The sequence below is a fragment of the Lepidochelys olivacea genome (genome assembly GCF_965140295.1).
Source record: "Lepidochelys olivacea isolate rLepOli2 genome assembly, chromosome: 1".
Lineage (NCBI taxonomy): Eukaryota > Metazoa > Chordata > Testudines > Cheloniidae > Lepidochelys > Lepidochelys olivacea.
Window position 1 is genome coordinate 352501590 of NC_140411.1, and position 26139 is coordinate 352527728.

General features: G+C 49.6%; 1 protein-coding gene across 1 annotated transcript in view; it reads left to right on the top strand.

The window, feature by feature from the left end:
* The window catches only part of SND1 (staphylococcal nuclease and tudor domain containing 1), a 490888-nt gene that overhangs the window by 13282 nt on the left and 451467 nt on the right, over positions 1–26139 (top strand). The window contains exons 2-4 of the mRNA XM_084617794.1: positions 10477–10626; positions 15477–15597; positions 22176–22254. Of these exons, the coding sequence (XP_084473920.1) occupies positions 10477–10626; positions 15477–15597; positions 22176–22254 (350 nt within the window). The remainder of the gene's footprint in view (positions 1–10476; positions 10627–15476; positions 15598–22175; positions 22255–26139) is intronic.

Sequence of the window (26139 nt, forward strand, 5' to 3'; positions counted from 1 at the left end):
TTTTCAGGACTCTGATTGCTCCTGTTCTGCTCAGTAATTCCAGTACTGTGTCCTGGATGTTGCAATCCATTGGAAAATGGCTGAGTTCTGGCTGCTCTTTCAATCCGGTGCTGAAAGAGAAGCCAAATGGCCAAGGTGGTGCATGGCTTGCTTTCTTGCCAAGCACATAGTCAATTCTAACAGGTCCAAGCATGTACTAAGTGATGCATCTCAGCAACTTCTAGCCACCTAATCAGGTTTCGCTTTTTGCTATATGTGCAGACATGAACAGTCAGGGCAAACTGACAGCTACTAATTTCTAGCAACAGGTTAAGTGGCAGTTCCCCCGGGGGAGGCCATCTGGGAGCTTGAAAACAATTAAATGCAAATTCTGGCTAGCCTTCTGGTGCTGAACTCACTAAATGTGTGAAATCAGCAACTTGGGGCAGGAATTTGTCTTTAAAGCTCTGTACATAGAAATATATAGAAAGGCAGTAGGAATTATAGTGCATTTACAAATGAACACCATGGGAAGGCAGAGGTGTCTCCAGTTGCCATGTTTTCCGTGTTTACACAGCAGCTATAACTACCCACAGTCTGGCTCAAAATGAGGGTCCTGTCTGAGGTGCAAATTAACTACCATTTGACTTGTTTTACAATATGGATTTCCTTTTGCCTCTTTGCTGGCTTCCCCTCCCATCTCCATATACCCCTTTGTGCCCATATCTTTCATGGCTTTCTTTCTCATGGTGCTCTTGGCATTCTGAGCCTGCTGAACGTTTCAGCTCTTTGCCTGACTGATAGTTGGACTTCATGCCTGGGTTATAAAGTCAGAAGGGTGAGTGCTGAGTGTAAGGGTAACTGGCGGGTGTGGGGCAGTTGTATGGATTTTATTGCATGCTGTGTGAAAAGACAAACCTTGCTATCTCCAGTGCTGATGAAAAGAGCTGAACTGCTGCCCTAGTAGAGACTCTGTAGTCTGAGCTGTTGGGTCCAATTTGCACCAATCCCATAAAATCTCTGGGTGAGGTCCCTGGCTGTAATGAAGGAATGCACAGGGTGGGATCAAAAGCTCACCCTGGGCTGGTCCCTAGTGTAAGTTTAGAGCAGCCTAAAAGCTGTTTTAAATTGACAGCAGCTGCTGACCATTCCAAGGGACCAATATCACAGCAGGGGGAGTCTGGCAACACTGACACTGACAGCTGGAGCTGCTTCTCTGGCTGCCCTTAGATTGTGCTGGAGTGAGCCTCCTATCATCAGATATGCCAGCTTTTGGGGGGCTGTGCAATCTGGACCTCTTACTGAAATCCCCCAAACCACCAGATTCAAGGTTACACCTGCTAACAGCAGCTGCCTCTTCCCCTCATCAGAGAACGCTAATAATTTTCCAGGACACCTAGGTGTTGTTAATTGGATAAAACAGTTAACAGCATCTGAGTTTTCTTGTGCCCTGTAAAGTGAAGATTAAGGGTAACTACAACTATGAAACCTGAGTCTTGAATTGTTGAGCACTGAGGTCTTTGTAGCAGGATTGCTCTGGATGTATCATTTACTTTCAGGCTTAAAGTGAAACTCATTTTCCAGTAGTTTGTATTGTGAATGTATTTCATTTGTATGATCTGCTGTATGGCGAATAACAAATGGCATGTAGCGATGCCTGGTGCCATGTGCAATACAAATGATCTCCAGGTAGGAATGTTTGGGATCAGTGATCTGGTGTGTACCATCGATCTGCTGTTCAGCTGGGCACAATGATCTGCTCCTGAACACAGGAGGCAGCATTCTGCAGTGCAGGGAAACATGCTACAGTTTTCCTGGTACCTTGTGTATAATGTTAAAAGCTGAACCGAGCCCTCAGTCAGAGTGGAATGTGGATTCGGTTCCCAGTAAACCCATTACATTGCATCACTTTTTCTCCTGCTAGATCCCAAAAGCCCTTAGCAAAGGGATACACAAGGATCATTGCAATCATGTCTGGGGTGGAGCACATGAGCTGTTTAACAGAGCACAGCAACCCTTCACCTCTCTTTAGGTTAGGAAGTAAGGAATTTTGTCTCCAATTTAAGCCACAATGGGAATTTTATGGAAGCAGGAAGTGCTTGTCCAGCTTGAAACATGATTTGGGCATTGTGGCTTTTAATAGCATCCATCACCATGGTAGCTAGCTAATAACCTTTCGAAAATGGGAAATGTACAACCCCTGGAATCTCAGCTAATCCCTGACTGGGCTGATGGGGCCAAATTTAGTTCTCCAGCGCTAATTTACCCTGGAGAGACAGTGTGATAAATGGGCTGGTCACAGCCTTGAGGAGAATTGTGTTGAGAGTAACTAGACCAGAACCCTGGAAAGCCTTTTATTTGCTGTCCATGCTGGTCAGATTGTTCTTGTTACTGTAATTTATGGAGCGGACAACGTTTCCTAACAATGTATGCGTGAGAGGGAGGGTCTTTCTTCCTTGGCCTTGTGGGCCTTTCTGTTTTTCCTCTCTCCCCCTTTCACTGGCGGATCCCCCCAGCACATTCCTGCTTTGAGTGGCTTATTAATCTAAAAATGTGTAACAATTAACAGCTCCAATAGTCAGTCAATGCCATGTGCTCAGGACCTTGATTTTAATTCTCCCCCTAGCACCACTGAGTGGAGAGTGTTCAGATTACAGCATGTGGGAAGCAATTGTTGACCTAGCTCTGTTGTAGAAACTACCACCCTATGGGGGGACCTGGCTGCAGCCGAGGGCTTCATCTTGCAGTGTAGAGGGGGTGTAACCATGTTCTGCCATTAGTTCTGAGCTGTTGCAGCTTTGGACTTGAGTGAGGAACCAGCATGGTTCTGCAGCACGCTTGAAACATCTCTGACCCTGCCTGGGTTGCAGGACAAACTTCCCCAGTCTCGTGACAGTCCGGTCAGTGTAGCAGAGACCTAGCCTTACTAGTGCATTGGTTTCAAATCACTGTGCAGGAGTGGGGTGGGGGCACATGGCAAGCGTGTATTTGGAGCTAAATGCCTGTAGGACCAGTTCCCTCTAAGCTGCACGGCTATGCAGCTACCTATTAAGCCCTGCGGTGGGGAGAGATGCCTCTCCCCCAGCATGGACCTGCCATGGTGGGGTGAGGTGCCTCTCTCCACGTGCCCTGCCCCAGCCCCGGCATGGACCTGCTGCGGCTGGGGGAGAGGAGCCTCCCTGCCCCCCAGCCCAGATGCTGCTGGGGGGAGTCCTCTCTACTTGTTGTAGTCCCCAGCAGCCTGCACCCCAACCCCCTCATCCCTGGCCCCACCCCAGAACTGCACCCCCCAGCCAGAACCCTCACCCTCCCACCCCAATCCTCAGCCCTGAGCCCTCCCTCTCCAAACCCCTCAGCCCCACCCCCACCACATGAATTTTGTTCTGTATACCAATATGGAGGTGATGTGTCACACAACAAAATTCATTCCACACATGCGTGGGCAAAATTAGAGGGAGCACTGCCCCTAGGAGGCTGGGTTCTTCCTTATTTATAACTGTGGTGTGGCTTACTCTCCCTTTTTCTGTGCAGGAGAGGGGGTGGTTTTTATAATCCAGGTAGAGACACGCTCTAGACGTATTCTGGAGTGGACTCTTGTATCCCCACAGAATCTTGTAGGAGCCTTGGGGAAGTGTGTGGGTGTGGGGGGGTGGCACCGTATCTGCAGCTGTGTCGCTGTTACTCCGGCTCCCATCCGGAGTTATGGGTGGGGAAAGCTTTCCTCCCTGCTACTAGAGAGCCGAGGCCAAATGGCTTTTCTTACCGGCCTGGCAGTGGTGATGGAGGTGGGGGTGTGGTTTAAGCATGCCAAGTGGGTGTTGGGTAGCGTTTGTATAATATGGGAACATGCATTGTTGGGAGTGAGTTGAGGACTCCAGCTGGGCCCCTCGACTGCCAAGGCTGGACTTGCTGCAGAGGCATGTCATGCCCACCACTGAGGGGGGAGAGAAGGGATCGTCATTTGTGGCTAGAGGACGGTGCCCATGCTCGAGTGGGTCAGAATAGGGGGTGGATGGATAAGCGCCTGGAGGACTCCAGGGAGGAGAAACTGAAGTTGGCTCTGGAAATTCCTGTTTTTGGATGGCAGCCCTTTCAGGTGATGTCCTGGTGACCTTGCTGGTTTCAGCAGGATCCTGGCCAGGGGTAGAACTGGAGCGGTTTTGGAGGTTACCCACATCTCATGCTTCAGAGGAAGGCTAGTGCCTGAGGGTGGGGACACAGGATTTGATGGATGTATGCTCTGGCTGTGGTGAGTGATTCCCAGGGGGCGGGAAGGGGGATATGTCCCTGTTTGAGGCAGGAGTATTCCGCCCCACCATAGCCGCCTCCTTCTTTCTACCGGGTGTGATGCAGCCCAGAGGAGAGTGTGCTGAACGATGCAAGCAACTGCATTCTCTGCATGTCTTGCACCATAGATGCACTCCGACTCTGGACCCTAACTATGGCACTGAATGGTTCACGCTGCCTGCCTGTGCTCCAGCATTGGAGAGCTTGCATTCTCCTTCAGGGAATATCTCCGCTCCCTGTCTGGGCTCAATCTGATCCGCTTGCTGCCAAACAGCCTTCTTCTTACAGACTTGGAGCAATCCCGTAGGAAGAACATGGCTCTGTAGGCCACTGTACATCCAGCTGGCCTGGAGGGAGGGGAGAGCTCACCTGTTAGGTTAGATCTCTGCTCTCCTGGCAGCCTGCCTGAGTGACTGTAGTCTCCCATTAGCCAGGAGGCTGGGCTGGAGTTTGCTTTTTGCATTTGTATTCAAGGCAATTGGGGAAAGGCAAAGAGCAGTCTGAAAACAAGGTTAAAAGCATCCACTTTTTATGTTGGTTCAGGGCACTGGATGTTCTGTGACTGGAATATTTGGGCTATAATTCATCTGAATATGGCAGCTGTCCTCAGTGCTCCGGCATGCTGGGAGAACAGGACCTTCTCCTGTAGAGCTCAGTGGATCTGGTTTATTGGTGCCTGCATGGCAAAGGAATTTTCTCTGAACTATAGGCTTGAAAAATTCTCCATCTACTAGCCAGAGAGCTGACTTACCAGGCAAGGCTGCTCCCATCACCTCACCTGGCTAGGTATCTGTATTCCCGCACACTCTTGTTGGCCCAGTTATGATCTGTCCTCTCTGGGCTCTTGGGAGGTGATATCACTCCTCTTCTCCCCCTATAGGAGTGCTGGCAGCTTTGCCTTCCTAATGTTCAGTACATCTCTTGGGCATTTGGCTCCCAGACTGCTTGTACATACATCAGCAGATCAGAGTGCTCCTGAGAATCAGACACACCAGGCTGTTTCCTTTGATCCCTCTATTCGCAACTCATAACTGGTCCCAGTAACTGATTAGTGGTTTAGAGAACATATACCTCCTAAGAACTTACTCAGCTTGAGATTCCCATGCATTTTATCTAGCACAGGACATTGTCAATGCAATATGATGGTGGAGAAATTACACCCAAACCAGGCAGTTCAGTGTCATGGAGTCTGCAGCACATGTAGTACAAACCCCTTGCCCATCGGTGGGTATTTACCGGAAGGTGACACTCCTGACTCTTCTGCATTTAGTTCTCCCCTGATGTTGCATGAATGTGTTTTGTACAGAGTTCCATGGGGTTCTAGAAAGTGGCAGTGAATCTGACCAGCGCCTAGGCAAAGCAGTGAGCAGTGACAGAGGCTCTAGAGGTGCATGCAGTCTAGATAAGGCAGCATTGCATCAGATCAAACATATGGGCTAAAATGTATCTTAGAATGAAAGCTTAGTTCCTGCAGAAACTGATGGCTTAGGCATCCAGCTTGGTAGGAGAGGTCATGAATTTTTCAAGCCAGGTTCCATGGTGCCCAAAAGGGTCCCCTGCGACCTGATGAGCAAGTCCCCCTCTTTGGCTCTTTTGCAACCCTTGTGATTGCAGCTGAATGGGGGCTATGCTTGTTGTGGGTACAAGAGCCTTCTGAGTACACCACACAGGCAGGTGCACAGTTATGTTGAGGAGGGAGATAACCGAAACCAGCAATCTTGGGTCTGAAGGTCAAGTTTGTGTTGGTGCTGGAGGATCCCACGCAGCCAAAATGATGAAAGCTGTCCCAAATGCACAGCCAGCTGAGAAGGCACGGTCTCTGGGCAGACAAATTATATTAACATTTCCAGCACTCTAAGGTCCTGGATCCAGTCAGGCAGTGCCCTAGTCTAGATGCTCTACCAATCCTGTCCCTGCATGAGGAGTAAGATGCTAGTTGATTGCCTGGAGCTGGGCGTGCTTATCTCCTAGCTCCTCCTACTTTCTCAGTTGGCAGGTTTCCCCTGTGGTTTTTTCTGTACTGAGAATTAAACTGTAGATTAAGCAGCAGATCACATGTATCAGTCAGAATTTGTGGGTCATTCCTGGGTGATCCTTCTCCCTGGGTCCAAGCAGGACTAGATGCAGCTCCCTTTGAAGTCTGGAAATGCCCTTCCAGTCTGGCTATTGCACGGAAATCCAGTCCCCCAGGTAGCACTGCATCATGCACCCAATGGGAGATTGAACAAGTGGGGCAGGCAAGAACAACAGGTGGGTCTTCATGCCAGCTATACAGGGACCTCTGGTATCAAACAAGCTTTGCTTCCTGGTCATCCTTCGGACAGGGCGGCCTGGCCTGCGCTCTTTGGGGCATGCTCACCTTACTGGCTCAGGGTTACTGCTCCTGGATGCTCCCTTACCTTGGGGCTAATCATGCTGCCTCCGCACAAACCCAAAATCTGGGGAATCTGGGCTCTTAGTATAATGAGGTTAGCAGTCCTTCCCAGCAGGCCCTGCTCAGTGAGCAAAACCCTCGAACTGCTGCGTTTGCTCTCCCCACCAGCTGTGTGTGTTCTGCTGGATATTCCTGATGAAACATGGGTGTTAAATGTTAGTGTGGCTGCCAGTGCCCTCCCACTGCATTGCCTCTCACATCTGCTTGGGAAGCTTTGGCCTGTGATTAAGGTACCTGTTCGTTTTGGTTGGTTCTCCCCTTCTGCTACAGCCATCCTGCTTGTTGGCCCCACGCGTGGTGATGGCACTGCTCTTGCAATTAGACCGCAGCGAAGGCTGTAGTATTTGGATTATGGTGGCACCAAGAACAAACGCGTGGCAGATGTGAGTCATGTTGTTTAATGCTTGACTAGGGATGGTGCTTAGATACTGTGGTGATGAGTGTGGTAAAAGAACTGATCTAGGATAGGATAGAGAGGCCCCTGCTGAGATCGGGGCCTGTTGTGCTCAGCCCTGTGCAAATATTTAGTAACTGTACGCTCTTAGGAGCAGGGACTATCACCGCAGAATAACATGGGTCTGGGGAGCGAAGGCAGGGAGAGGGGGGAAGTAACTCACCCATGGTCACCCAGCAGGGCAGTGGCAGAGCTGGGAACAGAGCCCAGCTTTCCTCAGCCCCACGAGACTGCACTGTTTCTCCTGTGTGTAACTGCCGAGGGAGACACATGTCTCAGCCAAGTTCTGTGGGGAGCCTGGACATCACTCATTGCAGTCCCTCCTAGCTAGAGAAGAGAACTTGTCTGGCTGCAGCGAATGAGCAATCTAGCACACATGCTGGGGGTTGTTTCTTGAGTGTGGGCTTGGGGAGAACTAGCCAACTGAGACTGTTAAAGCCTGCTTTGCCAAGCCCAGCATGGATTCTCTAGGTGGGGTTGGCCACAAGGGCTCAGTCCTGGTGCTGCAGGGCCTTCGCTGCAAGTGGGAGGATTCTCCCATTAGCACACCCCCAACCCCGCTAATGTGTTCGGGGGCAGCTCCTGGTGGTGTGGACTTTTACTAAGTGCATTGGAATAAGCCTCTTCCCTTCCCTGGAGAGCCAACAGTTTCAGATGAAATAGACTAGGAACAGATATTGGGTAGGGTTGCCAACTTTCTACTGCTACAAAACTGAACACCCCTGCCCTGCCCCCCTCACTCCATCCCCTCTGTGTCTCGCTCTCTCCACCCTCACTCGCTCATTTTCACAGGGCTGGCTCAGGGGGCTGGGGTGCAGGAGGGGGTGAGGGCTCTGGCTGGAGGTGTGGGTTCTGGGATGGGGCCAGGGATAAGGGGCTTAAGGTGCAGGAGGGGGCACCAGGCTGGGGGGTGGAGCATGGGAGGGGGATCTGGGCTGAGACAGGGGGTTGGGGTGCGGGGTGGGGTACAAGCTCTGGCCTGGGGTTGTAGATTGTAGGGGGCCAGAAATGAGGGCTCCAGGCTGGGGAAGGGGGTTGTGGTGCAGGGTGGTGAGGGCTCCGGCTGGGGGTTCAGACTCTTGGGTGGGGTTGGGGATGAGGGATTTGGGATGCAAGAGGGGGCTCTGGGCTGGGGCTGACTGGTTTGGAGTACAGGAAGGGGATCAGGGCTAAGGCGGAGGTTGGGGCATGGGGCGGGGGGGATGTGAGGATTCCAGCTGGGGGTGCAGGCTCTGGGGTGGGGCTGAGGATGAGGAGTTTGGGGTGTAGGAATCATAGAATCATAGAATATCAGGGTTGGAAGGGACCCCAGAAGGTCATCTAGTCCAACCCCCTGCTCAAAGCAGGACCAATTCCCAGTTAAATCATCAAAGGATTTAGGAGGGTTCTCTGGGCTGGGATCAAGGGGTTCGGAGGATGGGAGTGGGATCAGGGCTGGGGCAGGGGGTGGGTTAGTGGTGCAGGGTCCAGGTGGCATTTACCTCAAGAAGCTCCCGGAAGCAGTGCCATGTCCCCCCCCTCTGGCTCTTACATGGAGGCGCGGTCAGGCGGCTCTGTGTGCTGCCCCATCTGCAGGTGCCACCCCCGCAGCTCCAATTGGCTGTGGTTCCCAGCCAATGGGAGCTGCAGAGCTGGCGCTTGCGGCGGTGGCAGTATGCGGAGCCCCCTGGCTGCCTCTATGCATAGGAGCTGGAGCGGAGACATGCTGCTGCTTCCGGGAGCCGCGCAGAGCCATGGCAGGCAGGGAGCCTGCCTTAGTCCTGCTGTGCCGCCAGCCAGACTTTTAATGAAAAACCGGACACCTGGCAACCCTAATCTTGGGTGAGGCAGGATGTGGGCTTACTAGTGAGATAGCTTGAAGGGCTGCTGGAAGTGGGGTGCGAAGAAGAGGGAGCTGGGTGCATTGCTCTGGGGATTTACAGGCATAAAGGGGCAGCAACGTGAAGTGCAAAACCTGCCTTGCCCTTGTTTGCATCTAGGGGTCAGCAGTGGTGCGACTGCACAGCTTGCTGACTGCCTGTCCCTGACTGTAGGCAAGGCTTGCAAGTGCCACGTGTGAGTAACTTGATAGCAGGAGGCCCAGGGACTGAGCTCTGCTGAACTCCACTTGGGCTCATTTCCCTGGCCCACACAAAGCTCCAGTTGCAAACAAACCTTCAGTGCTGGGGTGCTCACTACCGCTGGCTGTGGTGAGAAATTCGTGTGCAGTGCCTTCCTGGGGAATGGGCAGGAAGTCCTGTTAATGTCACACCCCGGTAGTCTGTACCCACCACCTCGCTACTCTGCATGTCTGCTTGCTCACTGCTGTAAATGCTTGGAGAGCAGCTCGCTACCTCCACTTCAATCTGGCATTCGTGCTCTTTGTCCTGAATCTAATCCATCTGCAGCTGGCTGACCTGGTGGCTCCAGGGAAGCTGGTCATATGATTTCTGGCTAAACCCCACTGCATCTCTGCTGGTTGGCAGTGTGCTGGGTCTGGCAGCTCGCCTCTGGCCCACTCCTTTGTCACAGTGGGGCCAGCTGTGCCATGCTTTACTTCTGCAGAAAGGGTACTACTTTCTCCTGCCTGCTAACTCCCAGCTGCCTACTGGCATCTCTCCAGATGGGCCCGGCACCCTCTTCTGCAGCAGTGACACTTCTTGCTACCTGCGTAGTGGCTGGAAATGGGCTTAGCTGACTGTACTGCAGAGGCCCAGTGGTAGGATGCACATGGAGCTCTCTAGTCTAAGGTCCCGGGGTGCTGTTTAGCAGAGTAAAACCAAACTGCTGTCCCTTGGGGCTCAGGTACATTGTCCATTTCTGTGGACTTGAAAATCCAGGTTTGCAGCAAAAGAGCAAAGTTCTATCAAAATTCCACCTGTAGATGAACTCCAGTGTTTAACTCCCTCAGTGAGGTTGGGTCTGAAGCGTTTGCCGTTGACAGAACTCGATCTGCTGTGGTTGGTGAGCTTTGAGGGGGTGCATCCAGGAAAGGGTGTGGGAGGGAATGGAAATTGGGGCCAACAATGGCTGTTCTGAAAACACCCCTGTTTAAGTGGGGAAATTTTTAAGGTGCTGTTAGGAAGTGGGGAGAGTGATGCTTGGACATAATGATGAGTGCCAGGAATACAGCCTAGATACAGGAACTGAGTGGGGTGAATTTGATGATGAAGGGCCCATTATAGCGGAAGTGCAACTCCAGATCTGTAAGTGGGATCCCAGGTCCCTGTCAGCACAAGGCCCAAGGCAGGGATGGGGTGGAACCAGATATAATGCTTGAAGCTTCTTCAAGGGTTTAACTTTGCTGTTGGAGTACTAATGTTCTCTGTCTGCCTCCCTGCAGGTCCTCTCAGGCTGCGCCATCATTGTCCGAGGGCAGCCCCGTGGGGGGCCCCCTCCGGAGCGGCAGATCAACCTCAGCAATATCCGTGCTGGAAACCTCGCCCGCCGGGCTGCTGCAGGACAGCCAGATGCCAAGGATACCCCTGATGAGGTAGGTGTTTCCTTGCTGGCCAACAGGCTGGTGCATAAGGCTGGATTGCATTCAACTCCTCATGCTCAGAGCACCTAGTACTGTGGCCAGGAGCTTAATTTAGAATAAATCAGGGAGATAACCTAATGTGCTTGCCACCCAAATACTGCCTAGCCCTGGCAGATCGCCCAAAAGTAAACCTCAAGCCAGCAGTGATTTTTGCACTGATCAAGAGCTCAGTAGAACAAGTCCTCGGTCGTGGACCAGCGTAACTTGATCCATGAGGTGGTGCTCCTTGCTGGGGGGGTCGGTGCAGACACAATGCCCAGATGTGGCACGTGGGGGTGCTGTGCTGCAGGGAGTGGGCTTGAGTCTGATCCCAAAGTCCCACTGTTGTGCTGCAGAGAGCAGTAGGGGTGCTCTCCCTTATGTGCTGACCTAATACCCCAGTGTGGTGGTAGGGGGCGCTGTGAATTGGGGGTCAGGCACAGAGTCCTGGACAGATTCTTGTTTCAGCCTTGTTTTGTCTTTACATTTCTTTAGCTGAAACAGAAGAGCACAGTTAATTGTCCTCACCTGTTGCTGTGTTGTCACTCAGTTTGTTGAATGCTTGCTCAGAGGGAGTGGAATGTGCCATCTATTGAAACCACAGGGCGTCTTCCTACAGCCTCTGTGCTATCTATCCAAGTAGTGACCAGGCCCAGCCCTGCTTAGCTTAAGAGTCAAATGGGACACAGCTGGAGATGGGAAGGGAAATGATGATTATCTGAGAGGGTGTGTGAAAAGACTAATTCACAATTGCCCAGCCCAAAAGGGTTTTACTCACAGCTCAGATCCCTCTTTAGCTAGGCAGGCAGGCGTCATTCTCCAAATTTACTGGTTTAAAATGAACAGATTCTGTGTTTGAGTAATTGTGTAGTGTAGCAGTGAACTTCCCCTCCAGTGCCCCAGGTAAATCTTCCATGCTAATGTACAGCCTTGTTTTTTTCCAAGGAGGCAGAGACTGGAGGAGGGAAATGCATCCATGGGATGGGAGGTGGGTATGGGAATAGGTGCTGGCTCTGCAGCACCCCACTGGGGGATAAATGGGACTCCAGGCGCCGCCTTTTGCCCACCAGGATCACCAGCACAAAATGTTTATAGAACTTACCCAGGGCTGTGCTGTGAGCGAAGCAAATTTCAGCTGCAAGGCTGATGTCTCATTACCATAGAGTCCCCTGCTTCACTTTAGCACGACACAAGCTACACGCTGTAGGATGCTAACTCAACCCAGGAGACTCTGAGCTGCCTTTGACTCACTGCTTTGCTCGAGGGCTAATATAGAGGATTTAAAAGTTCCTCAAAACCAGGCTTATTGCTACCTGCTCCAAAGGGCAGGTATTAGTGCAGCCCACCCTCCTCCCAACCCCTTGTTCTGGCTGTAGGCACTCAGACTGGCCATGTTTGAGTGCAGGGCATTTTTTTCAGTGCCGAGTAAGGGAGCATAGAGACAGGGCCAGGTCAGGGGTGTATTATCCAGGGCTGTTATATTGCATTATATTCTGTCCTGAGATTGAGGGTCTTGTAACTCGAGGTTTTATGTAATGTTTTGGCTCCAATTACTCAGCTATGGGTTCCCTTCAGTGTCTGAACTGATACTGTTAGGATACAGTAGCCTGGTACATCCTGTCCAGTGTTTGGTAAGGAGTTTAGACAATGGATATCTACTGGAGGATCTTGCTGCGGGTGAATTAGCAGGGTACTCTATATGGGCAGTTAACCACTCACTTTCAGGCCTGCATATTAATTGCAGGGCATTGGTGTCAGTGCCTGAAGATGGCACAGCTCTGATCTTCCACTGCTGGAAGAGTGGGGGAAAGGAATTCCCCACCTATCCTCCAGAACATGGTGTTCTTGTCTGAGGCTGGGTATCAGCGGCTAAGTGCTTGCAGATGGCACATCAGTAACGGGTGGAAGCTAGGGTGAAATTAGAACTTTTCAGTCCAGAGTGAGGTGCAGTGTTTTCAGTGTAGTTACTGGGTTCTGTTCCCTTTTCAGATGCTGATCAACTGTTAACCTGTGCAAGTTGCTTTACCTCTTAGTGCTTGTTTGAAGAATAAATAGAGCTGTTTGAGAATTTGAGTAAATGGATATTGTTGGAAAACGCTGATTCATTCAAACTAAAACACTTTGTGGGAAAGGATTAATTTCAATGGATAAGAAAATTTTGAAAAACTTTTGAAGTTTCAAAATTAAGCTTTAATCAAAATGAAATATTACAGTTGACCTGTTCAGAATTTCTTTTGAATGTTTGGCTTGCAAAGAGTCTAGATTTTGACATTGTCCTGATGTGGGGTGGGAATTTTTTTCAAATTTATTGAAAAGGAAAAGTTTCCTGCCCAGCTCTAAAAATCAAGGACTTTGTGTTCACTGTGATCCCCTGTGATGCACCATCTTGGGGAACAATATTTTGGCAGAGTAGCCACATGTCCCATTTCAAAGCAAATGGGGAGGTGAGGCTGGGGATAATGCTGAAAAATTAGCCTAGAACATCTTAGTGGTTAAGACACCTTCAGGGCAACATTCACTTAAGCAGGCCATGTTTTCGTAGGCACTGCGAGCCAATGTATATAACGAACAAAGGGCTATCCTAAACCAGTTTGAAGAGACTTCTCCTCTTTCTGGTCCTGATATGTGAGTTGCTCTGAGGATGGACTTCTGGTCACATCCTGTTGAAATAGCCCATCTGACCAGTAAAGGGCCCAGAATGTATTCTACCCCAGTAGGGGAGACATTCCTTACACTAGAGGAATCCTTGTGTGGATTCTCTGGTCTGTGTAGTGCAAGAGATCAGACTGGAGGATCATGATGGTCCCTTCTGGTCTGAAATGCTGAGTATTTGCAGCAGTTGGATATCAGCATGTGTAAGGTCCCGATCTAAGCACTTCGTGTTGTGTTGATTTGCAGGGAACAGAACAAAGGTTCAGGGACTTGCTTTTGGGGTCATGTGACAGATCAGAGTTTTAGGATGAGTAGCTGGTTGCTTCCATTAATGCAGAGGTTCTCAGAACAAATTTTTTGGTGGCTTCAGAGTGCGGCCACCAACTCTTGCTGGTGGCCGCTCTCACTTTTTTCTAAAATACTTAATTAGCTGTAGGAAAAACAAATATGCATATAGACACAGCCAAATCATTGTAATTTATTTATTGCTAGCTAGTAAGTCTGTTGTGAAAAGTGATATTAACAAATCACTCTTCACAGCAGACTTACTCAGCGTCAACAGCCTGGGGACAAATTAAGCCCTAGATGGGGGGACTGGGGAGGCAGTGGAGGGCTGGAATCTGAAGCCCTGTGGCCAGAGCCTGCTGTCCTGCCACGCCAGGCCCAAAGCCTGAACCTCATCGCCCCTTGGTGGGAAACTCACCTGCTGCCAGGTCCTCCAGTGTTGTGCCTCAAGTATCTCCGCAGGGGGAGCAGGGCTCAACCGCTGCTGGCGGCCCCAGCAATCAACACCAAGGTGGTGAATCCAGGAGCAACAGGAAGGGGCTGCTACTTTGGCGCCCCCACTCCACCCCAGTAACAGCCCAGGAGGCTGTGGCTGCAAGAAAAGCTCCTGGTGGCAGCATGCGGCATATGCTGATTGCTCACTGAGTGGTAATGAACTTGCCCCATGTCCTCTTTTGGATAGAGGTGGTGGAGTTAGAACTAAACCAAACCTGGGATACCCACCCTCCCTGCGTTAGGTGCAGTATAGAGCTCCCTTAAACTGCAGGTCTCCTTGCAATGAGACTCTCCCTGGGGAGATTGTTTCCTGAACATCTTGCGTAGATGTATAAATGTCTTCTGCTTTATAAAATCATGCCTGTCAGTTCAGCTAATTGTTGGTGGCTAGCACAGTGTTCTCCCCAGCCCATTTTCTCTGCCCGCCTGATCCTGCAGTGGTGATGTGATGCTGAGTTTGTGCCCTTGCAGCCTTTCTGGGGTTGGAGTGTGGGCTGGAGCATAGGACTGGGAGGGGGAAGAGCTCAGATCCCCCGATGAGGCAGTGTGGGCGTACAAACTACCGTAGAACATTAGACCGGAAATAGCCATTAGCTCATTTAGACCCCCATCCCCAGGCCAGGATTGCTCCTTAGTATGTTTCCCAGCGCTGTTTCCTTCAGCTTTAATTGTCTAGTGTTGGGGCTTCCACCTGTGCCTTGGGGAGGCGATTTCACAGCTGTATTCTTACTGTGAGGATCTTCAATCTGTAGTTTCCTCTGGCTGAATTCATGCAAGTGAGAGTGTAGGGAAGAGCTGTCGCCAGCCCGAGGCCTTATGGCATGGTCTCAGTCTGAGCAGGGAAAACGATCTGGACAGTATTCATTGTTGCCTGTGGAGTGGTTGTGATCCTGACTACTTTGGAGCAGATCAAGAGGACAGCAATAGTTTAAATGTTGTCTTCTAACTGGGGCTGCTCCTGACCTGTCAGTGCTGGACAGACCTACTTTCCTCTAGATGCCTCCAGGTATCTTTGGCTTCCAAACCACTGAACTGCAGGAGGCCTCATGGGGGTCTCCTGCAGAAGCAGCGAAATGCTGTCTGGCCAAGAGAACACCTAGCTCCTTCGCAGCTCTTTTCATGAGCAGGTCCCAGTATGAAGGAGGTCAGTATCATTGACCCCATTTTACAGATGGGGAAATTGAGTAACTTGCCCAGGATTACCCAGTAGGCCAGTATTGGTGAGATTAGGACCCATATCTCCTGAGTCCCAATCCAGTGCTCTGTTTACTAGGCAACACTTCCTCCCTATGAGATCTCTCTGCACTGTGTCCAGCAGTGGAAGGGGAACCCTTAGGGTCTGATGGTGCCCACTTTGACCTCCAGTGACTAAGTTTTGTGTTTTCCCCCAGCCCTGGGGATTTCCAGCTCGTGAGTTCCTGCGAAAGAAGCTCATTGGGAAGGAGGTGAGCTTCACTGTGGAGTACAAGACCCCGCAAGGCCGGGAGTACGGCATGGTGTACCTTGGGAAAGGTGAGTAGTGGCTAGGGAGCTGCCAGACATGCACAGGGCAAAGTGTGCCATGCAGGTGGGTGAGGTGACGTGCTGCCCCTCAGTCTGGAGATGCTGCAAGTCCGCGTGAACCTGACACCCAGCTGTACGTTGCCCTTCTTCCTATTGTGGCATCTTCCATAGTGCAGGCCGCAGGCTGCCATTTATGGCATTGTCACTAATTCTAGGGAAATTCAGGTGTGGGTTCTTATTGGACCTCTGGGCACTCACTGGAGTTGGATGCTGGGTTCCTATAGTGCAGTTTGCTTTGCTGGAGCTGCAGACTGTCATTGTTGAATGTGTTTGGGCTCCAGGCTGCTTCAGGTCATGGTGCTAATTGAATTCCCTTAGATTTCCTTTTGCAGCCCTTATTGCCATTATAAATCTTGTGGCTTTAGTCAACCGGAGACAGGCAACGGAAAGGAGTTCTCCTAGCTCCCTTTTCGTTAGCATCCTTGGACTGTTGTGTGTTGGTCAGTACAGTGAGAATTGATGTTCGTTAACCATGGTGCTGCTTGAGAACAGTGACTCAGAAGTGGGTGATCTGGCACCCATAAAATGGGAGTAGCACTTTTGAATGCACCCATTGCCCTTTTTAGGCCGTTGCTTTAGTTTAGCTTTTGAATGTTCTATAACTTACAGCTTCCTTCATACAAAGCGTCACTGAGCAGCTTGCAATGAGCTAGAACAGCATGCTTAGACGGAGTCTGTTAGGGTCGTTCCAGCATGCATAAAGGGGCAAAGCTACCTGTGGAGCAAGGGAAAAGGATCTGAGCTGTAAAAGTGGCCCAGCTGCCATAAATATCCGCAGGCCTAGTTCCAGTGAGGAGGGGCTGGGGCTCAAGGAAGAGGAAGGCAAGTTGTGTGGTCTGAAGTTGAGCTCGACTAGAAAACATTTTATGCCCTGAGCATTCATCAGTTCATGCTCTTGTTTCTGTTCTGCTGATCGCCGAGAATTTAGTTTGTACATCCTTGTCCTTTGCTATGGAGTGGGTCAGAAACCCAAATCTGTGTTCTCCCCCACTCCAGGAGTTTTTGAAAGAGTGGGGGAAAAGGCGGTCATACACACACAGCTCCCAGCATAATGGGGCCCTGATTCTGATTTCTGGGGGCCTTTGGGTGCTTTCAAAGATTACCAGGCCAGTAGGGACCCTCTGATCGTCTAATCTGACCTCCTGTATAACACAAGCCGTAGAACATCACAATAATTCCTAGAGCAGAGCTTTTAGGAAAACATACACCCTTATTTTTAAAAATGGCTAGTGATGAAGAATCCACCACAACCCTTGGTAAATGGCTCCAATGGTGGTTTACCCTCGCTAAGACTAAGCTGGGGGGAGGAAATTCAAGCAAAGCTTGGGTAGAGATAAGCATGTGAGGAAAGAGGCTATAAGGTGTTGGGTGGAGAGGGAACAGACACAAACCAACAGAGAGACACCACAGACTGACAAGACGTGGAGAGAAACAAGAATGAGTGTCTAACAAAAGCCAGACATGCATAGGAAGTCATTTTGCTTTTCATTGACAGTCGATTGTCATCAGGTCACAGTTAAAAGCAGTGCACAAGTTGGGCACAGCTTGATTTATTCTTTTAAAATGGTAGGGAGTCTGGGGGCATGAGGACTTTATACAATGACTCAGAGGCTTCTAATTTTTTAGCCCCGTTCTTGTGTAAGCACCCCTTTGGAACGCATATACATGCATGATGATTATGAGGCATACATTTAACAGTGAGGGTAATTAACCACTGGAACAATTTACCAAGGGTTGTGCTGGATTTTCCATCACTGGCAATTCTTAAATCCAGCCTAGAAGTTTTGCTGAAAGCTCTGCTCTAGGGCTTGTTTAGGGGAAGGTCTCTGGCCTGTGTGATAGAGGAGGTCAGGCTAAATGATCACAGTGGTCCTTTCTGGCCTTGGAATCTGAGTAAGGCTTATTCCAAAATGGTGCAGTGGGGTTAAAGACCTTGCAGACTCTAAGTAATAGTTGGCCAGGTCAGCATTTGAATGGGAGACCTTCAAAGAGCTCCTAGAGGATGCTCTGGAATGAAACACACTGTTATGCCCATGGTACTATCGCTTTCCTCTTCCCTGAACTCCAGATGCGCATTGGTAGTAAAAATAAGGGGGACTGACAGGAGGACAGCCCTGGTTGCCTTCCTCTCCATGCTACATTTCCCTTCCTTTCTCCTGTTCTCTCCATTCTTTGTTCACTATTGTCTGTTTTGCTTATTCCCTTTGCCTTTACTGCTTGTTGGGTCTCTGTGGGCAGAGGCGCTGACTTTTGGTTTTCCTGAGGGGTGCTCTCCCCTTCCCCCAATGCCCCACACTTGCTCTGCCTCTTTCTGCCCCTATTTCGCCCCTTCCCGCTTCCGCCGAGCCCCTCCCTGAGTCACCAATCAGCTGTTTGGTGATGCCCCTGGTTGGCAGTGGTGCCCCTGAACAACTGTGGCTGGTGGGTTCTGACCACCTACTTTTCCCTGTGGGTGTTCCAGCCCCAGAGCACCCATGCAGGCAGCGCCTGTGTCTGCGGGGACAGGAGTTCTGGTTCACGCAGGGAGGTGGCTGAAGAAGCTGAATAGGACTGGCCTCTTGTTGCCTAAATAGGGCAAATGCATTTTGCTTCCCCCTCCCTCCCCATGCTGGATTAGTTAGTTCCTGTTCCTCAGCTGTCAGTCCAGTGCACAAGGATCTGAAGTGTCCAGGGGAGAAGGCTGAACCCAAGCCAATGTTCAGTAAGCTGCTGGGTCACTGTCCAAAAAGGGAAAGGATAATGCTACCCAGTCATACAGTGCTGTCCTAACCTAGCTGTAGACTAACAGGAGCATAACTTTCATCAGCCTTCGGAGTGTCTGGGTCACTAGTGAGTCTTCAGTCTTTTCCATCTCGCTGCATGCAAGGGATTGTTCCCTGCTAAACCTGTGTTTTATGCTTCAGGGCATGAGCCAACCTCTAATGGACACTTGCAGGAAATTTTCCCTGGAGTCAGGTTGTCCCATCACTGCTATTGCCCCAGCCTCTGGAGCAGCTTGCAGTTGGAGACAGGACATGGCACTAGATGGACTGCTCATCTGATCCAGTCTGGCTGCTGCTGCCCTTAGGAGGGAAGGATGGGTACCAGTGCTTAGGGCACTAGCCTGGCACTTGGCAGACCTAGGCCAGTTCTGTGCTCTGGTACAGACCGCATCTGGCCTTGGGTGAGTCTCTGTCTCTGGGCCTCGTTTCCCCCTCCTGTTCTACCTTATAGGGGCATAGGAGGATAAGTGCATTAAAGACTGAGACATGGGGGCCAGATAAGAACCGTAGGTTCTTACAAGTCCCAAGCATTGTGGCTTCCACCCCTTCCCTAAAGGTTGAGTGCACAGCCTCCTGCATCTCGTGGTCGGGAGTCTTCACCAGGGCTCTGCTCAAGTAGACTTCCTTAATGTCCTCCTGCTGCCCCTACTTATTTCTCTTTGGCTATGGTAACCCCTTCGTAGTCACCTATTCCCACTGTTTTCAGGGCTTTCCTCCGTAGCGGTGTAGCCAAGTGGTCTCTCAGCTGCCCATGTCCGATCTCCACTCTGTTGCTCTTTCCTGAACTCCCATCTGTCAGTCCTGTCTAACTCGCTAACACCAGTATGATCCAACTTGAGTTTCTGCTCAGGAGAGACCTGGAAATTGAGTCCAGGCCATGGCAGGTACAATGCCAGAAGTGGGTATAGGGGGTGCCTGCCTTGCCAGCATGCTCAACTCCTCCCCCTCGTACAAACTAAAGGACCATTCACTCTTTGGTCTCTCCCAGGCCTTCCAATAAGGGGCTGCAGCTGTATGTAAGTAGAGCAGTAACTGCTATTGGTTGCTGTTGAACCAGTGACAGAGATAAGCTGCTGCCCTGCCAGTGTCTGAGCTATCCAGCGTATCACAGGAATTGACAGACTGGATCAGACCCATGATGCATCTGGCCTGGTCTCCAACAGTGGCCAGCACCAAATGCTTCAGAGGGAGGTGTGAGAACCCCCTCAGTAGCCAGTTGTGGGATAATCTGCACCCATAATCCTTTTGAAAAGCTTATGCTATGACTGACTCCTTGGGAGAGGACCACTGTCTCTGCAACTCCCTGGCTTCTGTACCAAATCCATTCTTTTGTTGGGAATCCTGGAGCATTCGTGTATTTATCATCAGAAGGCAGAAGCAAAGTGTTAGTCTGCTGGAAATAAATCTTGAAAGGATTTTGTTCTGAAGTGACACTGCTATCAGTTTAAGTGCTCTGTTTCAGTGTTCTTCCTCCTTGTTCTCTGTCACATAAAAGATTTTTATGACAGGCTTCCTGTGTAGGTGTCTCCCTTATTGTTAAACTGTGTGACAGGACAGGATTTAAATGAATAGACGAAGCATAAAACATTTCCTGATTAAGTTTGTCAAGATGTCAATACAATTAACAATGCACCAAGAGCCTCACCAGGCAGGTGCCTTCCTCCAGCTGGATTCTAGCTCTCTATTAGTGGTCAGAAGTCTGTAACCTTTGTAACTTGTTCTTAGCTTTGGGCTGAGCAGAGTGGGAGAAGCGCGCACCTTATGAATTTGGAACACCCCAGCTGCGACCTTAAAACCAAGCTGGATTTGTCCTCCCCTTCTGGTTCTCTTTTGAGGATGTAGCATCACTTATTTCTTCTTTTGGATGGCTAACAGGAGAGTTTTCCCCCATTATGAAGTGCAAAAGGATTGTTACAGTTCTAGAAATGTCTGAGGAAATCTGACATGGATTCATTCCGAATGTACCTAGAGCCAGAGGCTGCTGCAGCCTCATCTGGGTAGGCCATGAACTTGCGGGGAGAGCAAAGCAAAAACCTTACCCCTTCAGATCACCCAAGTTGTCAGTTCCTACTACTAATCTGCTCCCTTCCTTGCCAACAAACTGTTCCAGCCTTTCAGGCTGGAGAGAACCCCATGTCTGAGTCGGTGTCTGTTCTGTGGACGCCTGTCAGACATACCCTCTGATGGCTGTGGTCAGGTGTGACCCGTCGCTGCCACATTAGCCACAAAGTTGGCTGATTCTGCACAGAATCAGTGTTTGTGCGGCTGTGTGTTATCGTAGCCGTTGATGATCTCACCCTTCCCTAGGACAACAGCGTTTGATTAGAATTCTGTTTTTTTCTGGTGGCATTTCAAAAGCCCCTTTGATCCTGTTGCATATAATTACCTCCATATCCTATGCAATGGCTTCTGCTACAGAGGATGACCTGGTCACGTATAAATATTTTTTCCCAGACTGATGTGCAGATCTTATGTCAGATTTTCTCCCTTATTCTTTCCCTCTTCCCTTGCCTTAATTGTCATCAGAGTGGCATGCCCCATACATTTTTATCCTTGTGCTTTGCTGACACCAAACTCCTCCTTGACAACCAGTGCCTGTTGTATCATGGTGCCACCAGACTGGCACTTTTGATCTAGGTGTTCCCTGGGGCAAAGTGACACTCAGTGGTATTGGTGGTCTGTGAGACTGGGGCTCCTGAAACACTTCAGCACTTCCAGGAAATCTGCCTGAAGTGGCCACGTGGCAGCTGCTAGAACCCTGTTTTCTGGCCAACCCCTCCTTCACCTCTCCGAGTGTGTGGAGGGATTGTCAAGGTGGTAGTTTGGAGGAAATGCGAATCAAACTCCAAAATGACTGGGTGAAAGTGGTTAGCTGGGGAATTAACTGTCAGCTGTGAGCAGAGTTCACTTATGCTAAAGTGCTTTTCATGGGTGCAGTGATCTATATTCCATGTGGGGGTGGTGGTTTGTGATGGTGAAAGTTGTTAATGGTAACTGTGGGGACAGAAGCCCTTCTAGAGCCCAGATGGCACAAGGCAAAGTTCACTCTACTGTTCCCCCGCCTTGCCAATATCGTTCCGTTTACTATCCCATTCAATCCTTGGCTTCTCAGCCAAAATTGCCAGATGCGGATGCCTGTTGCTGGTAATGCCTTCCAGTCTTCACTGAGCTGGGGCTGGATTTGAATAGAAAACATTATAAGTTCCATGCTTCCTTGGTGGCCACCATGCCAGCAAGTTTGCCTGTGAATTCCTTCTGAAATTAGTGAAGCATTATGGCTGTTCTGTTAACATCGTGCCTTGTAAACATCTAGTCCACTAACGTGTAGACCAGTGGTTCTCAACCTGTTTACCATCGGGGGCTGCATATGCAGCTCTCTGTTTTATGTGGGCTGCAGCCACACAATGTATATACTACCTGTATGGCCCTGAGGATGTCACATGAGGTGCAATTGTGTGCTGATTGGGCCGCAAGCAGCCCATGGGCTGTGGGTTGAGAGCTACTGGTGTAGATGGACAATGGGGGTGCCAAGGTGTGCACATAACAAGCCTAACTTTCCATCGAAGTAGCTTTAACCTTGCCCTCCCTTTGCCTCCTAGTTTGTTGCTTCCAGTAGTTGTCTTGATTGATATTTCGGTCACAAGACTTTTTGTCTATAAAGAGCCTCCTGTATAACTGTCTCTCATCCAAAGAGATGCTATGCAGTGACAGCACTCAGAATTTTGCTCTCAGTGAATCTGATTTCATTTCTTCCCCTCTTACCAGACACGACTGGGGAGAACATTGCCGAGTCTCTCGTGGCAGAAGGCCTGGCCTCTCGCAGGGAAGGAATCCGAGCCAATAAGTACGTATATTTCCTGCTCTTCTCTAAACTTGTCCTGGGGTTCAGATGTTTTTTGACACTTGACTTTCCCGAACAGCTTTGCGTTGATGACAAGACAAAGCTGTTGATGAATTACTTCCTCACTGCTGTTCTGGGGCCAGCTGTTGGTTGAGTTCTAGGCTTTATGTAGTATGGTGTCGGGTGTTTTATCTAGCAACTTCCCAGCTGCAAGTCAATGGGACTTGTGCTCCGAAGTCACACCCTTGGGTGCCTAAGTATAGGCTTAGGAGCCAGACTTTAGGGTATTTTTGAACATTTTAGCCTGTGATTAAAAATGTCAATAACTTAATGTATTGGAAGGCCAAACTTTTAACTCTGAAGCAGTTTATTTGTGAAGTGACAAAGAGTTAGCTATGAAACATTTTGCTACTAAACCAGTTGGCTTGCTGGGAACAGGCATTCCAAAATAGCAGCTCCCCCCTCCTTTGGGGTCATGGCAGAGGGAGGGTAAACCCCCCCCCCAGCTTCTCCTATACTCAAGAGCTACTGAAAATCTGAGACACATCTCTAGCTGCAAAGCAACCTCTTTGAGGCTGTCCTGGGCTTGCTCTGTCAGAGCATGCTGATGCAATGGAAGATAACACTGCAATTAACACAGATTTTCCCATCTCTGTACCCCACAGATGCAACACTCACTCAGCCCACATGCGTGCAGCCTTGCTGTCTGCCAGGATGTACACTTGTGTTAGAGCCTTGGAGTTGACATGTTAACTTTCTGGTTCCCTGTCCCATGTTTGGAAGTGATATCCCCAAAGCTTTCATGAGTAGCTCTTCCACTGGCCATCTCTTGGGAGACCCAGGATTTTAACTACAGGATATCCCAGGATCTCCCCAGTGCATCCCTAGGCGTGGGTTATTGTATTACACGGGGTGTGAATTGTCTATGGAGCTGTTCTATATATAGCTGTTGGATGCTATTTTATCCTTTTTCGGGTTGGAAGTATGCCTGCATTGTTTCCTCAAGGCCGTTACTAGTATGCTTGGGTGTCTTCCACTGAAGCTTTTTAGTACAGTCTGTAAGCAGGTATGTTGTGTAAACATTGCCCACATTGCTAAGGGTCTGGATGTGGCTATTTTAGCTCCAGTCTTGCCAATAAAGAAAATTCTGCAGTGCCAGGCATTTCCTGGGAGAGATGGGGGCCCTGAATTAAGCTGTTCTTGCTCTTGGTTGCCTCTTTCAGGAACCAAGGCACTAAAAGCTTTCTTCTAGTGATAGTACTTGGTGCGTACAGTAGTGCTTTGCAATCCCCCTACTGGGAAGGGAGGTATAATCCCCATTGTTTCCCTATCTGCAGTAGTTAATGACTCCCCCAGCATCAGCCAGCAAGGCAGTGGTGCCATGAGCATGGCACATCTGCAATGCCTGATGCCCAGTTTCTGCTTGGTCCACTAGACTGGGCTGTCACTCAGGATCCATTGAGCTCTGTGGTGCAGACCTCATTGCCCGACTCATCCAGAACTACTGGTCAAATATAGATTTCAGAGTAGCAGCCGTGTTAGTCTGTATTTGCAAAAAGAAAAGGAGGACTTGTGGCACCTTAGAGACTAACCAATTTATTTGAGCATAAGCTTTCGTGAGCTACAGCTCAGTTCATCGGATGCATTCAGTGGAAACTACAGATTTATATATACAGAGAACATGAAACAATGGGTGTTACCATACACGCTGTAAGGAGAGTGATCACTTAAGATGAGCTAATACCAGCAGGAGAGCGGGGTGGTGGGGAAGAAAACCTTTTGTAGTGATACTCAAGGTGGGCCATTTCCAGCAGTTGACAAGAACGTGTGAGGAACAGTGGGGGTGGGAGAAATAAACATGGGGAAATAGTTTTACTTCATGTAATGGCCCATCCACTCCCAGTCTCTATTCAAGCCTAAGTTAATTGTTTGCAAATTAATTCCAATTCAGCAGTCTCTGGTTGGAGTCTCAGTGTATGTGTATATGTGTGTGTGTATGTATGTGTATATACACACACACACACACAAATATAGACTGGTATTTAGATAGTGCCTTGTTTTCTGAAAGGCTGCAAATGGCTTCCCAAGCTACAGGCACAACTCACATCACCCACTACTGAAACACAGCCCCTTCTGAAGTCTTTTCTATGCTAGAACACGTGCGAAACGCCCGTCAGGCCTGAAAATGCATCCGCTCCCCCACATACATCTTCTAGTGGGGAAGAATCACCACTGTGATTATACTTTCACTGAGCAAGGCTCTGCCCTAATGCACCCCATCCTCGGTCACTGCACCAATGCAATTCCTGCTTCGGCATGAAATTCTAGTGATGCAGCTCCAGCAGAGCCCTGAGTTCTCCCAGGGCAAACCCGCTATGCTGCCTGTGGACATGGCATGGTGTGTGCACCTTAAACAGGAGAGTTAGGCTGGACTCTCGGGACCAACACAAGTTGCAACTGTGCAATTTTCTGTTGCCAAGCTTTGGGAAGAATAAGGCATTTATTTAACTGAACCCAGCAGCATAGCTGTTCAGAGCACAAAGTGAAATACTGTGCAGTTAAAATGCAGGGGAAATGAAAGGCCAGGACACCAGGATTAATACAACTCTTGGTCATGCTGTGAGATCCTTAATGACCGTAAGGGTCAATCCCAGTGAAGAATGGCAGGTGGATACAAACCTGAAACAACTAACAAACCAACTTTTATTTAAATCCGAACGGTTCCCAAGTTGCAATTCTTTACTTACCGTGCTATAGGCTATACCTACACTGCAGCCGGGTGTGTGATTGCCGCTCATGTAGACGTACCTGCACTACTTCCATCTAGCTAGCCTCGCTAAAAATAGTGAGGACAGGACGCCCAGGCTTCAGTGTGAGCTGCACAAGCCCCCTGGGTACTTACTGGCATTGCTAGTCTGTGCCACCATGTCCTCCCCATTGTTTTTAGTAAGCCAGCCAGTGGAGCGAGTGTGGGTGTGGCTACGTGAGCTGCAGTCAATCACGCAGCCCTGGTTGCGCTATAGACATACCCCTAATAATGCTAATCTTACATTGCTAAAGTGGATGTTTGAATTCCTCACTAAGACCTTGTCTACACTACAGGTTACTCTAGAATAACTTCGTCGTTCTGGGGTGTGAATAATCCACCCCCCTGAGCTTTGTAAATTACCCTTACCTAAGCACCAGTGCAGACTGCGCCATGTCGGCGGGAGAGCTTTTCCCAACAACATAGCTATGCCTTTCGCAGAGGCAGTAGTTAGGCTGACAGGAGAGCTCTTGGTGGCTTAGTCTCCCCACCACAAGCAGTGCAGCTGCAGCCTTATATTCTGATTCTATGCAGACTTTATTCTGCTAGAGTGTCACGCTTAAAATGCTCATCTGTGCGGAGAATCATAGAATATCAGGGTTGGAAGGGACCTTAGGAGGTCATCTAGTCCAACCCCCTGCTCAAAAGCAGGACCCATCCCCAATTAAATCATCCCAGCCAGGGCTTTGTCAAGCCTGACCTTAAAAACCTAAAAGGAAGGAGATTCCACCACCTCCCTAGGCAACGCATTTCAGTGTTTCACCACCCTCTTAGTGAAAAAGTTTTTCCTAATATCCAACTGAAACCTCCCCCACTGCAACTTGAGACCATTACTCCTTGTCCTGTCCTCTTCCACCACTGAGAATAGTCTAGAACCATCCTCTCTGGAACTACGTCTCAGGTAGTTGAAAGCAGCTATCAAATCCCCCCTCATTCTTCTCTTCCGCAGACTAAACAATCCCAGTTCCCTCAGCCTCTCCTCATAAGTCATGTGTTCCAGACCCCTAATCATTTTTGTTACCCTTCGCTGGACTCTTTCCAATTTATCCACATCCTGCTTGTAGTGTGGGGCCCAAAACTGG